This window comes from Martes martes, assembly GCF_963455335.1.
Source record: "Martes martes genome assembly, chromosome: 7".
In the NCBI taxonomy this organism is placed as follows: Eukaryota; Metazoa; Chordata; class Mammalia; order Carnivora; family Mustelidae; genus Martes; species Martes martes.
This window is the reverse complement of record NC_137894.1, coordinates 79,972,931-79,988,747: the sequence shown is the minus strand read 5'-3', so window position 1 is coordinate 79,988,747 and position 15,817 is coordinate 79,972,931. Positions and strand designations below refer to the sequence as shown.

General features: G+C 34.6%; 1 protein-coding gene across 1 annotated transcript in view; it reads left to right on the top strand.

Moving 5' to 3' along the window:
- The window catches only part of HEATR5A (HEAT repeat containing 5A), a 111,441-nt gene that overhangs the window by 57,882 nt on the left and 37,742 nt on the right, over positions 1 to 15,817 (top strand). Inside the window, exons 18-23 of the mRNA XM_080809056.1 lie at positions 214 to 404; positions 5,118 to 5,277; positions 8,246 to 8,435; positions 9,507 to 9,676; positions 12,152 to 12,178; positions 14,403 to 14,541. Of these exons, the coding sequence (XP_080665182.1) occupies positions 214 to 404; positions 5,118 to 5,277; positions 8,246 to 8,435; positions 9,507 to 9,676; positions 12,152 to 12,178; positions 14,403 to 14,541 (877 nt within the window). The remainder of the gene's footprint in view (positions 1 to 213; positions 405 to 5,117; positions 5,278 to 8,245; positions 8,436 to 9,506; positions 9,677 to 12,151; positions 12,179 to 14,402; positions 14,542 to 15,817) is intronic.

The window sequence follows — 15,817 nt, the reverse complement described above, 5'->3', positions numbered from 1 at the left end:
CTCAGGTCGTGATCTCAGGGTTATGACATTGAGCCCTGAGTCTGGCTCCACATTCAGCAGGGAGCTTCCTTGAGGTTCTCTCTCCCTCTACCTTTGCTCCTCACCCCACTTGCATTCACTCTCATACTCTCTTTTTCTCTAAAATAAATACATTCTTTTTTAAAAGGAAATTAACTAGAATTGTAAGTTTGGATTATTCTTTACATGTTTCAGTATTTAGCTGGCTCCAAGGGAAATTTGGGTCCAGAAGAAATGAGAAGACCTGCCCTAGCGTTGGTGATGGGAGCCCTAGAAAGTCCCAACCCCCTCTTGAGATGTGCAGCTGCAGAGGCATGGGCTAGATTAGCCCAAGTGGTTGATGATGGAGCTTTTACTGCTGCATTAGCTCAAGTTAGCTTTGACAAGTAAGTGAATTTCTTATTTAATACTCATAGACTGTGTGTCAAAACTGGGTATATGGCTTGTTGATTTTTTTGGAACTGGTGAAACTTCATTCTGGAGTTAACAGAAAAAAATTGTTAAACACATTCTTTCACATGAAGGGTCTGCTCATCTTGGAACATAGAACTATTACTACTTCGGCTTTAATTTTTACATAATAAGAGAAAGATTACTAACATGAATGATATATTGGCTATCAGTGGAATGGACTCTGGGAGTAAGACATTTATGGAGTTTTATCATGTAAAATATAGATAATAGGTAGTAATAACAATCTATCAGAAAGAGTAAAAGCTGTAGGCTATTAGGATCAGGAACCATAAACTATGTTTTCATTTTTGACAACTCTGAGATCATGAACAGGGAGTGAACCTCTCAGCTAGTTTTCCTCTGTGTCTTTTTTTTTTTAAACATTTTTTTCATTTTAATTCAATTAATTAGCATATAGTATATTATTGGTTTCAGAGATACAAGTCTGTGGCTCATCCGTCTTATACAATACCCAGTGCTCATTACATCACATGCCCTCCTTAATGGCCATCACCCTGTTACCCCATCCCTCCACTTCCCTCTCCTCCAGCACCTCTGTTTGTTTCCTATGATTAATGAGTCTTTTATGGTTTGTCTCCCTCTCTGGTTTCGTCTTGTTTTATTTTTCCTCTCTTCTCCTATGATCCTCAGTTTTGTTTCTTAAATCCCACATATCAGTGAGATCATACGATAATTGTCTTTCCCTGATTGACTTAATTTCGCTTAGCATAATACCCTCTAGTTCCATCCACATCAGTCTAATGGCAAGATTTCTATATATATGTATACCACATCTTCTTTATCACTCACCTGTTGATGGACATCTGGGCTCTTTCCATAGTTCGGCTATTGTGGCCATTGCTGCTATAAACATTGGGGTGCAGGTGCCCCTTCAGATCACTACATTTGTATCTTTGGGGTAAATATCCTTTATTTCAAATAGGAGGTTGTTAATACTACCCTGCATGCTGAACAGTGTTAAGGTAAATGAGATAATAAATATGAAAGTAATATGAAAGAATAAAACAACCACAAATAAAAGTTCATGGTTATATTAGTAGTATATGTATATAAAGTTGTATTTGTAGTAGTAGTAATGCAAGTAGCACTTTGACCTTCCAGTTTACTGAGTATGTGTGACTGATTTGGTTAAGAACTTGAAGTCTGGGAGTACCTGGCTGGCTCAGTTGGTAGAGCATGCGACTCTTGATCTCGGGGTTGTGAGTTCAAGCCCCACACTGGGTGCAGAGATTATAAATAAATAAACTTTTTAAAAAAAGAGAGCTTGAAGTCTGGAGTCAGATTACTAAACTTGTTTCAAATCCCTTTCTTCCACTTAATAGTTGGTTACTTTGTAAGAGTTATTTTGGCTACCATTTTGTTCTCCTCATCTGTAAAAAGGAACTGATAATAGTAGGAATCTCAAGGTTGGGAGGATTAAAGGACTAAATGTACAACACTTAAATTAACACAGAATGCATAAGAAAACTTCTAAAGTTCTTGAGTTGAAACTCTAGTTGTGTGGAATTAAAGTATCTCAGCAGTGTGAGTTTTTAAAATGTAATTTAATTATGCTCTTAACAAAATAGGTATGGAAGGAACATACCTCAGCATTAAAAAGACAATATATGACCAGCCCACAGCTATCACACTCGGTGGTGAAAAGCTAAAAGCTTTTCCTCTAAGATCAGGAACAAAAAAAGGATACCCACTCTCTCCACTTCTATTCACCTTGGTTTTGGAAGTCTTAACCATGTAGTTAGACAAGAAAAAGAAATATAAGACATCCAGATTAGAAAGTAAGAGACAAAACTGTAACTATTTGTAGATGACATAAGACAAAATTAGAAATCCTAAAGACTCCACCAAAAAACTGTTAGAATTAAATGAATTCAGTAAAGTCACACAGGATATGAAATTAACATACAGAAATCAGTTTCTGTACATTAATTGTAAGCTGTCAGAGAAATTAAGGAAGCAATCCCAAACACGATTGTCAATAAGAATAAAATACGTGGGGCACCTGGGTGGCTCAGTGGGTTAAAGCCTCTGCCTTGGGCTCAGGTCATGATCCTGGGGTCCTGGGATCAAGCCCAGCCTCAGGCTTTCTGCTCAGCAGGGAGCCTGCTTCCCCCTCTCTCTCTGCCTGCCTCTCTGCCTGCTTGTGATTTTCTCTCTCTCTCTGTCAAATAAATAAATAAAATCTTTAAAAAAAAAAAAAAAAACGTAAGAATCAATTTAACAAAGGAAGTAAACCTGCACGCTGAAAATGTTAAGACATTGTTGAAAGAAATTGAAAATGACACAAATAAATGGAAAGATATGCCATGCTCCGCAAGGATGACATACAAAATCTTGAAGTATTCCATATTTTAATACACACACACACTATGCTCATGGATTGTAAGATTTAATATTGCTAAAATATCCATACTGCTGAAAGAAATCTACAGTTTCAGTGTAATCCCCACCAAAATACCAATGACATTTTTCACAGTGCTAGAATAAAACAAAAGTCCTGAGATTTTTGTGGAATCACAAAAGATCCCAAATAGCCAAAGCACTCTTGATAAAGAAGAACAAAGCTGGAGGTATGCTGATTTCAAACTATATTACAAAACGATAGTAATTAAAATAGTATGTTACTGGCATAAAAACAAGCACAGATCAGTGTGTTAGAGTAGAGAGCCCAGAAATAAATCCACATATATCTAGTCAAATTAATTTGACAAGGGAGTCAAGAATGTATAATGAGGGAAAAACAAGCTACTGCCTGGCTCAGTCAGTAAAGCATGCAACTCTTGATTTAGGGCCCATAAGTTCAAGCCCCACGTTGGTCATAGAGCTTACTTTAAAAACAAAACACTGAGGGGGGGGGACAGTCTGTTTAATAAATGGTGTTAGGAAAACAGGACAGTTACATGGAAAAGATAACTGGGCCACTCTCTTATATTGTATACAAAAATAAATTCAGAGTGGATGAAAAACTTGAAGTAAGACCAGAAACCATAAAACTCCTAGAAGAAAACATATGCATAAGCTCATTGACATTAATCTTAGAAATATTTAGGGGGAAGGAGGTCTTGCTCCTCAGGCAGTGGCAACGAAAGCTAAAACAAATGGAATTACATCAAACTAAAAAGCTTTTGTACAATGAAGGAACTATTAACAAAATAAAAAGGCAACCTGTGAATGATGGAAGATATTTGCAAATCATATATTCAATAAGGGGTTAGTATCCAAAATATAAAAAGAACTTATACAACTTAATGTCCGAAACATTTTTTTAAAATGCACAGAGGACCAAATAGACATTTTTCCAAAGACGACATACAGATGGCCAACAAGCATGTGAAGAGCTGCTCCCACCATTAATCGTCATGAAAATCCAAATCAAAACCATAATGAGACATCACTTCACACTTGTCTAATTGGCTAGTATCCAAAAGACAGTAACAGGTGTTGAGTAGAATGTGGAGAAAAGCGAACATACACTGTTGAGGGGAATATAAATCACAGCTGCTATGGAAAATAGTATGGCGGTTCCTCAAAAAATTAAAAATACAATCCAGCAATTCCACTGCTGGATATTCATTCAAAGAAAATGAAAACATTGATTAAAAGAGATATATGCGGGAACCTGGGTGGCTCAGTGGGTTAAAGCCTCTGCTTTCGGCTCGGGTCATGATCCCAGGGTCCTGGGATCGAGTCCCGCATCGGGCTCTCTGCTCAGCGGGGAGCCTGCTTCCTCCTCTCTCTCTCTCTGCCTGCCTCTCTGCCTATTTGTGATCCCTGTCTGTCAAATAAATAAATAAAATCTTAAAAAAAAAAAAAGATATATGCACCCCTGTGTTCATTGCAACATTATTTACAACACCCAAAATATGGAACCAACTGTGTCTACTAATAAATGAATAGATAAAGAAGATGTGTGTAATATCGCTTAGCCATGAAAAGTAGGAAATCTTGCCATTTATGACAACATGGAGGGACCTAGAGGGTATTCTGCTCAGTGAAATAGGATAGAAAGACAAATAGCATATGATTTCACGTATCTGTGAAAAGAAATGAATGAACAAACTCAAAGATACAAGAAATAAACTGTTGGTTACCAGAGGGGAGGGGGTGCAAAACAGGTGAAGGGAATTAAGAGGTCCAGACTTCCAGTTATAAAATAAATGTCATGGGATGCAATGTATAACATATAGAATATAGTCAATAATATTGCAGAAACTTCGTATAGTAACAGATGGTAATAGACTTATTGTGGGGATCATTTCATAATGTATAAAAATATCAAATCACTATGCTATATGCCTGGAACTAATAGGATATTGTGTGTTGGTTATACTTCAACTTATAAAAAGTAACTTAAAAATAAAGTAATAGTGTACTTGTCTTACAAATTTAGTGTATCTTTGAAAAACATTGAAATTATTCATACTTATTCATTAATAATGTGAAGACATTTTTATATAAATTGTTTTCCTTTTCAAGATACCTTTCAGTTCATTTCAGATTTTTTAATCACTTAACAGCATATAATATTTTTAAATTTTGCAGCTATTCATATAAAATGTTTTGCCAGTTAACAGTGTACATGCATTAGTTTTGTTCAGTGATATTATTTATTTCCATGATTATAGACTGAAATCGGCAAGGGATGTGGTTACCAGAACAGGATACTCATTGGCTTTGGGATCTCTACATAGATATTTAGGAGGAATAAGTTCTTCTCAACATTTGAATTCTTGTGTTGGAATCCTTTTTACTTTGTCTCAGGACAGTACTTCTCCTGATGTGCAGGTAAATACCCCATGTGATACCTTCTTGAAATTCATGATTTGTATATAATGCAGATTGTTTTTATAGATCATTAGTTTGTAAATAATCTCCCCTCCAATAAAGCCAAACCATTGTTAACCTTGACTGGTTTTTGAAATTCAAATCTTACTATTTTTACTTCACACTCAGAGTTTCTAAAACCAAATTCATTATCTTTTTCTGAAAATGGATCTTCCATCTTAATAATAACATTTACTCTTTTGGAGATCTTAATTGGTACCAGGGATTGTTTTATATATTCTTCTAAAACATTAACATATTTAAGCCTCACAGCAATCTAGGGTGTATATTCCCCTTATACAAAAAAAAAACTAGAACTTACAGAAGCGAAGTATCTTACTCACAGCTGAAAGCCAATAAATCATGGAATCAGCTCAAGAATGTAAGTCATGACCTCTAAACCCATGTTCTTAACCAGTTAACCATATTGTTGTACACATCTTACCCATTTCAGTTAAAATCCTCATTCTCTTGATATCTTACTCAAATCCTGAATGACTGTTTTTCTATCTGCTCTTTTTCTCCGCTTATCTTCTCTCTCCCTTCCTTTTGTGTTCCTAATTGCTATGGTCGTATTTTTCGGTTCTTTGCAAGTCCCCCGAGATGTGAAGACACGTTTATTTTCCTGAAAGACTTTCATCTTGCCACTTTTCTACCAAAAATTTGGAGAAACAGCTTATTGCTTCCTAAATCACCTCATTCAAGTCCTATCAACTGACCCAGGAACCCTGTTACTACCCGAAAGTACTTGCTTTTCTTATAGATGACCTGCCTATTTTCATCTAACACGTGCCTTTCTCATATTTGCATTTATGTTTTCCTGTTCTTTTCCCTTACTATTCCTGTCTGATAATCCAAATTTTCTAGTATTCTGAGATCCAGTTTAACCACCTTCCCGTCAAATTTCAACATCCCTAATCCACAGTTAGATCTCATTCTTTGAATTACCATATTACAAATCATCTCCTCCTCCTCATTGTCCAGTAGTTGACTGAGTTAACTTGTAAGGTGTTCCATTCTTTCATCCTCCCTTATTATAACACTTTTTGTTTTTATTTTATTTCTCTTCTTCCCCTTTAAGAAGTCTGTTGTGGGGGCGCCTGGGTGGCTCAGTGGGTTAAAGCCTTGGCCTTCGGCTCGGGTCATGATCCCAGGGTCCTGGGATCGAGCCCCACATTGGGCTCTCTGCTCAGCGGGGAGCCTGCTTCCTCCTCTCTCTCTCTCTCTCTGCCTACTTGTGATCTCTGTCTGTCAAATAAATAAATAAAATCTTTAAAAAAAAAAAAAAAGTCTGTTGTGAATGCACATACTTTTATATCAAATACTTTTTTTGTTGATTAAATACTTTTAGTGGCTTCTAGTGTCATCAAATCTGACTCTTCTCAATTACTGAAATATCTTACTTAACAGTTTATTTTTGTAGCATTTAAAAAGCTTTCAAAAAAAATAAAGTACGGTACGCTTTCCTACACATTCATTGGTAAGAGGGATAAAATTTTCTCAGTTTCCGAAATGGAGACATTTTTATGTACTTAAAACATACATAGAAGTAGAATATACTATAAGGACCCTATTATACCCATAATCTGACTGCATTGGTTATTAGTATATGGCCAGTCTTGTTTCATTCACTCATTCATTTGTTCATTCATTCATTAATTCGTTGGTGGCTTAAATAACAGAAATTTTATTTTCTCATGGTCCTACGGGCATGAAGTCCAAGATCAAAGTGTTACTCAGTTTGGTTTCTTCTGAGCCCTCTTTGCTTGGCTTGCAGGTGGTCACCTCACTGTGTCTTCACATGGTTTTTCACTGTGCTTATGCATCGCTAGTGTCATTCTGTCCAGATTTTCTCTTCTTAGGACACCAGTCACATTGGGTTAGGGCCCACCCTAAAAGCCTCATTTTAACTCCTTCAAAGACCCTGTCTCCAAAGACAGCCCCATTGTGAGGTATTGGGAGAGGCTTGTTCATTTAAACCAGAGTTGACAGAGGTATTTTATTAAGAGCCACATAGTAAATTGTGTACACTCTATACATCATGCAGTCTCTGTTGGCTACACAATTCTGTCATTGTACAGTAAAGCAGCCATAAATATGTAAATAAATGAGCATAACTGTTTCAGTGAAGTTTTATTTATAAAAAACATGACAGGTCAGATTTCACTCAAAGGCATTTCATTTGTTTAATAGAAATAAATATAGACTTATTTTATACATATACTTATTTTTATATGTTTATGAGAGTGCACTTGTCTTAAGTGTGCATCTCTGTGAATAAAGTATACAAACTAAATATACCATGTGACCAGCACCTAGATCAAGAAATAGAACATTATCAATACCCCAAACGCTCTCCTCATGTTCTCTTCTAGTTACTACCTGTCCCACCAAGGATAACCACTATCCTAATTTGCAACATCATATATTAGTTTTGCCTGCTTTTATACTTTATATCAGTGGAATCATATGGTATGTACTCTTTTATGTCTGGCTTTCTTCCAACATTATGTTCAAGAGATTTGTCCATATTACTGCATGTATTTGTAGATTTTGTTGAATCTTTTATGTATTTTGAATCTTTTAAAAACTTGAATTTTTGTTCACATAGATTAAACAATAAACAATTTTCAATAAACTAGATTCACTTCAGGCTATTAGCTAAAGAACCAAAGTCTTGGAATTCTTGGCGCTGAGATTTCAGTTTACCATTCTAAATTAGATGATTGTCTTTCATTGTTTTTTACTGAATATTTGAAGAGAAATCTTTTCTTAAACTTATGTTTTCTGTTTCTCTTTCCAGGCTAGTAATAGCACACAAATTACTTTGCTGTTACTTTATCACTTGCTTCAACAAAGACAATTCATTGTGTTTTATGTTTCTTAATGCTGCTGTAGCATTTTAAATTGTTTTTCTCTGTCTTCACAGACCTGGGCACTACATTCGCTATCATTGATAATTGATTCTGCTGGCCCACTCTATAATATGCATGTGGAACCCACCCTTTCTCTTATTATAATGTTATTATTAAATGTGCCTCCTACTCATGCTGAAGTTCACCAAAGTCTTGGTCGCTGTTTGAATGCCCTTATTACTACATTGGGTCCGGAGTTACAGGGTATGCATAGCTCATTTTGTGATTTTTACATTAAAAATGTACATAGAAAATGAATTCATTTCTTATTACTGACTCAAATACTTGTGAGTGAAGTGTAGTTTAGCACAATGTTCTATGCAAATCCATGGGCAGAATGATGAGAGTCATCTTGGGAAGAAGACTTTGACTCCTGAATGTTGACATAGTAGAATATAATGTAGAAACGAGAAAACTTAATGTAAGCTCCAGCACTACTTAATTGGATGACCTTTGGAAAATCTTCGGTCTTTGGTTTCCTTCTCTATCAAATGAGGGAAAAATTGAAAAGGCTTTGTGATTAACACATAGTAGGTGATCGTATATTTTGTGAAATGCCATTCAGTGTGATTTCTTTTACCTTGAAAAGACAAGGAGTACCATATTTAGAAAGATAGATTTTTTTTAAAGCTTCCCTTTCAATGAAGGTGATAGACAGCAAGTGGAATAGTTTAAACAACTCACCTCCTCTAAAAAGTAAGTGACTAAGTCCCAAAGCTCAGATAATCTGATCTGTTAAATGTAAAGTCTATGATTTTAATATTTGAAAGCAACTCAACTGATACAAGCAGAGCCTAGTTCATTAGTCATTTCTAATTTTACTTTTCAAATAATTTGATATAACCTAGTCTTAGGTTCTTGTAATGATCTATGTTGACATAAATTTTTTCAGAATAAGAATAACTACATAACCTTAAAATCTGTCATCTGGATTATCCCTGCTTTTTAGAAGAAATTTACTTCACAGATCCTTAAGTTTAAAATTGGTATTAAAAAAAAAATTTAGGGGTGCCTGGGTGGTTCAGTGGGTTAAAGCCTCTGCCTTCAGCTCAGGTCATGATCCCAGAGTCCTGGGATCGAGCCCCACATCGGGCCTTCTGCTCAGCAGGGAGCCTGCTTCCTCCTCTCTCTGCCTGCTTCTCTGCCTACTTGTGATCTCCGTCTGTCAAATAAATAAATAAAATCTTAAAAAAAAAAATTTAAACCAAGTAATATATGCTTAAAGAGGAATGATTTCATAAACCAATTATTCAAAGTTCTCTGCTTTCATTTTAGGTAATAGTACTTCCATTTCCACCTTAAGGACTTCCTGTCTTTTGGGTTGTGCAGTGATGCAAGATAACCCAGACTGCCTTGTTCAAGCTCAGGCCATTTCTTGCCTTCAGCAGCTTCATATGTTTGCTCCAAGACATGTCAACCTGTCTAGCTTGGTCAGCTGCCTCTGTGTGAGTATAAAATTATTAGCGAGTCTTAGTTTTTTTCCATCGGAAACTTAGGTTTATTTTAATTATTCCCTGGTCTGTGTACAATAGCTATTTTCTCTTAATACTTTCTCTTAATTCTAGTCTTTTTTAGGGGGTGGACCAACTTTTATGTAATCACATTTTAAACCTCTCATATATTGATTCATTTTTCTTCTCTTAATGTTGAACTTAATATTTGGAATATTTATTCATTAGTCAACAAACATATATAGGGTGCTTAAATATGTCAGGTACTGTATAAATGCCATAGGACATGGAAATATTTGTGATGTCTTTGTTTTTCCTTTTCTTTTTTCCACGTAATTACATATCAAGTTCCTTCCACCCCAGATGGGCAAATAACATTTTCTCTTAATATTCTAGTGGCATAATCATCAATATCTGGGTTTTAAGAACATGTTTAATAAGTATGACAAGATGAATGCTTAAAGTTCTGGTGAAATGGTTCATGATCGTCAACGGTTTTAAGATTTACCTTGTGTATCACCAGTGTCTATTTGGACTTGTCTTAAAAATTGAGTTAGATTTGGAATTAAAAGAACACCATTGCCTTTAAACATTTTCTGCCCTGGCACAACACACTCCCATTAGTAACGTGACCGTTGAGAATCATTACTTTAGACAGCCCTTTCATTTACAGGCTTGAGGCAGGATGTGCAGCATTTCAGACCTTGAAAGAACCTCAAATGTCATTAAAACCAACCTTCCCAATAAAAAAGATAAATCAAGGACCAAAAAAGTCAAGTAATTTGCCCAAGGTAACATATCTAGTTATAGTGGTAGTTCTAAGTCAAGTCTAGAATCCAGGTTTCTCAACTTATTTAGTTCCCATTTCTTTATTTCTCACTGACTTCATACTTATGGTTAGCTCTTAATCTCAGTTCTGCCACCTCCTAGTTTTGTGGCCTTAGGAAGTCCCACAACCTCTTCCAGCCTTAGCTACCTTGTTTGTAGAGCATAAGGATTACACAGGATGCCACCTGTAAAGGCACATGTCCCAGGCACTTAATAACCAACCACTCAATACATCGTAATTTTTATTTTCTTAACATATAACTTATATATTAATCTTTGTAGTGACTTTCACAAAGTTATATAAGACTCTTATAAAGAGGATGCGACTGACTTTTTTGATAGAAACTTGATTCCTGTCTGGGTTAAACATGTATTGGAGAAAATAGCGCTAACTGGTTTTTACCTTTACCACTAAATGACTTTTCCCTAGGAATTATTCTTTCTATTCCAAGAACCATTCCAAAACCAGTTACGGAAAAATAGCCACTCCTTTGCAAGTTGTTCAGACTTTCACTCTTCTTATACTACCTTTTTTTTCCCCCCTTGAATTATAGTAGAAATTTTCCATTGGTAGCCTTTTGAAATTTGTTTAACTGATGTGTGAATTTATTTACTAAGTATATTGAGAAATAAAGAGCAAAACTTACTACTAATTCTTGATGAATTCGATCTGATCAAATTTGTTACTCTTCCCCCCCCCCCCCAGACTGAGAAAGGTTACATATAAAAAAGAATAGAGAACCACTATCAGATTTTTGTTTTAGGAGCAGTGAGAGCAATTGAGAAAATCAAAATTAACAATTGACAAATCTTCTTTATGTGACCCTTATTTAAGCTATAAATTGATTTTTCTTATACAGAAATCATTTAAAAATTACAGTCACTATAGTTAATTTTATGTCTTAATTTTTTAGTAAGTTTAATTCTGAATTTATTAGATTGAGTTTATTATAGTAAGAAAATTGCTTTTGCTTTCCTTTTTAACATCTTTATGATCAGATTTTCTTTTTTACAGAGAATTTAATTATTTAGCATGAAATGTTTTCATATTAATTGAAACTCCCTGAATATTCAGAATACATTTCATCATTAAGAAAGAATCTTACTGGAAAGAGTTTTCTTCTAACTGCATGCTGTTTAACTTCCATTCTGAACTTGGTCTTAGCTACACTAGCAATTCTGGGTACTCTCAGTTTTAAAAGTTGGCTTCCAAGAATAAAAAAATCTATAATTAACTTGTGATGAGGTACACCATTAACTTTGTCCCTTGCTGGACACCTGCTCATGTGAATGCAATCCAGATCGTTCCTTTAACACTCATGTGTACTTGATCTGGCTTTGTTATTGAGGCTTAATGAGAGATTCCAAAGGAAAACCTTATTACACAAGTGTACATTTTTTAAGTTATTGTGTATTTTATAGCTTTATATTTTGAGTTGAGTATTTCCAAGATCTTAGCTCAACTCATTTTAAAGTTGGAAAATGAAGTATTATGGCATATTTTTAAGCTGAAGCTAAGCCAATTTGAATGATAGCTCTATCAATATTTGTATTTTAATGCTTAGCTGACTGTTGTCAGAGTCATCCTAGTATTTATCTTTTGGTTTTGTCATGACCGGTCTGTCATTTGTTTTTGTGCAGGAGATCTTGTTGGATAATTCTGTGTTGGTAGGTCCCTGACCCTCAATTCCTAACTTTTTTTGAGGTTTGCAATGCTGTTTCTTTGTGTCGTTTTTTTGGTTGTAGATGTTCTTGTTTTCCCCTGCATCTTTGTTTAAGCTAACCATTAATGCCAAGTCCAGTATGTGTAGCATGTTACATGGTGTTTATTTAATACCACTGTAAACAAATCTTCCTTAACCTTCTCCAGCTGGGGCAGTCACTCCTTGCACTTAATTTTGCATCATTTTGATTTATATGTTCATTTCAGAAAGGAATTGTAATTATGGCTTGACTTAGTTTTTATACTTTTCCTGCTTGGTTTGTTTGCCTTGACTCATTCTTTTCCTCTTCCCGATATAAATGCTGGAGAATGACATGTTGATATTAAGTGTTCCATTTTGCTTTGTGTGACTGACTGCCTTCAATCTTTTTTCTACCAAACAAGTAGAATACTTTTAAGCATGCTTTCTCTAAAAGAGTGTTTGACCAGCCTGAATAAATGCTACACCTGCCTTGTATTATATGTTTATAAAACTCCAGTGAAAATAACTAGTAGATTCATTAACTTTTCTTTAAAATTGCCTCATAGAATGCTTTTTTTGTCATTGTTGTGAAATGCAGCCATAATTTTGGGCATGAGTAAACTTAATCTTTTTACATTTTAACTCCTCTTTCCTATGTATTAGTTTCTAACGATGGTTCTTTAACGTGACTTGAATGACATTAACTTCAGACTTTGTGAATGGCATTCCTTTTTCCACTTTTGAGCTCATGATATGACTTGAGGGTATAATAGAATATATTTATAAAGCAGTTCTCATTCATATGTTTTACTGATGATACATTCACAAATCTTTTCTGTTTTTTGGCATCTGATAAAATTTAGGGTTCCACTTTCTTTGCATGTGTTTCTTACATATCAAAAACCAGCTGTCACCACCCACTCTTTTTCCCAGAATTTATCCTCTGCTCTTTTCAACAAACTCACTTACTTCAGTCCTGTTTTTCTCACATACACTAGATCTAAATAAAGATCACAATAAGAATTATGTTGTTACTTCTCACATTTTGCTCGGAAAATCAGTAGCGTAACACACATTTTCATTGTCATAAACCACACTAAACTGGCCTTTACTTTCATAATTAGAAAAAAATAAATTTCAAAAACTCTATACTTATCCTACTTATGAATCACTGAGTTGGAATTTGTATCCAGAACCTTTGACTTGTTTTAATTGTTCATTTAAGGTATATCACAATCATATCATTTACTTGAGTAGCTACAACCTGGTGAGATTCACATTGTTCAAATACTTCTAAGTAAATAGAATATGTATTGAGTTTGTCATTATGAGCAAAAATATTCTGTATCTCTAAGAAATGTATACGTCTATGTACATATATGCATATCCATATGTAAGTTGATATACATATATGTAAAATTTGTTGTCTGTAATATGTCTCTAGAGAGTGTTTTTGGTGAATATGTTTTGAGTAAAACTCTTTTCTGCCTTTATTTGAAAATGCATTTACTTACTCTGTATGACAGCTGAATAAAATACTACTGATAGAGACTGTTAATAATAATTAATAATAACCAACATTTATTGAGCACTTACTATTTGCCAGGTACTGTACTCAGCCCTTTTGCATGTGTCTTTGTTTTAATTTTGCAACAGCCCTGTGACATGGGGTAGTGTTATTTCCATTTTACAAATAAGGAAACTAAGGCATGGAGAGGTTAAATAATTTGCCCAAGGTCACATGTCTAATAAGTGAGGCAGTTTGACTCAAGAGCTTCCCTTTTAACCAGTATGCTGTACTGCTTGTATGGATTTATATAAATTTCTACTTAGAGAATCACAAAACATTATAATGTTGCATGAGCGCAAACGTCTGAGCTACAGATAAATTCTCAATTGTATTTATCTCAAAACTATTTTTACTCATATAAATTTTGTGTTTTCTAACACTCAAGACACTACTGCTTGGATTTGTTTTTGAGTATTTGTGTAATCAAGTACATGTGCTACTCCTTTAACTGTGTCTAAGTTAGAGTAAAAGATACGTACTAGAATAGTTTGAAGAAGTTGCTGTCTATTTAATAAACTACATCTAGCACAGTAATGGGCTGGACAGAATCAGGAAGGATCCAGTGAATATCTATTAGACTTAGTGTGAATGCTACCAAGAATTTCAGCTCTTTCATTTCCCAAATGGTATTTTTCAGGTGAATCTTTGTAGTCCCTATTTGTTATTGAGAAGAGCTGTACTGGCTTGTTTACGTCAGCTTGTACAGAGAGAAGCAGCTGAAGTTTCAGAACATGCTGTTACGCTTGCTAAGGATAGCAGAGAAGAGTTGACTCCAGGTAATTCTTTTTTATCAGCATTATCTCCAGCTCAGATGATTTGAGTTTTAATCTTAAATCTTTCATACAAACATGAGTTTTTAAAATGAAATATAAAAGTTAATATGTAATGTTTTAAACCTGCTACAAGAGACAGTCACTAACACTTACTGTCATTCCAGCTGGTGATGTTACTGGTTTAGAGCAACGGTTTTCAAACTTAGACCCCCAAACCAGCAATATCCACCTCACTGAGAACTTGTTAAAAATGCAAATGATTCGGCCCCATCACAAATCTGCTTAACCAGAAATCTGGGAGTGGAGTCCAGCAATCCGTTACCTATGTTTTATAATCCCTGTTAATGAATTTGAGAGCCTCTCAAATTTTAGTGAAATTTTTTTCACAACAAACAGTTGAAGTTGGATTTAGCCTTTAAGTAATTTACCATATATGCCTGTAATCTCATTTAATAAAACTTACCATAGAAGAGTCTTCTTCAGGTTAGAGGATTTTTATGCCTCTTCTTTATTTTAGAGCTGAATTAAAGGATTTCTTAGCCGGTAAGACTTAAGTATATATTTCTTTATTTTAAAATTATGTGGTAATGCAAATATGCATACAAATTCAAACAAGCTACAAAAAGAGTAATGGTAATATCTTACTCTTTTATGTATATAGTTTCCAAAGTGGTGTCACACTTTTAGAAGGTCTCAGGCTTCTTTTAGAAGGTCTCCAAGCTTCCCAGTATCTAAAGCTCTCAGAACAGTGTTTTACACTTGTGCTGTGCTTCTTAAATTAGTTTGTTATTACATTAAAACTTTAACTCTGACTTGAGTTAATCAGCATTGCTGAACTGGTATAGTTGTCATCAGACAGGTTTTAGAACTCATTTGAAAACTGTTGATGATTTACCTTAACCAGAGAAATTTTAATCTTATAATTGTATGAGATAATTCTGCCCAAGTGACCTTCAGTTTATATTCACCACTGAAATTATCTGCATCTTTTGCTTTGACTTTGATTGTGTAAACATGGTGTATATTCCTAGAATTCTTGAATTAGCTATGTGAGTAAAATATACTAAAGAACTTGTTATATAATTCCCTTTTTAAAATTTTATAATTTTTCAAACTAATGGAAAAATATAAAGTAATGTGCAGTGAAAACATATATCCACCTACTTATTACCTTTATGGCACTCATTTTATATGTCTTCCTCTCTTTATGTATATACACAGATGCAAACCTTTTGCCAAACCATCTGAAAGCAAGCTGCAGACATCATGACAACTCACT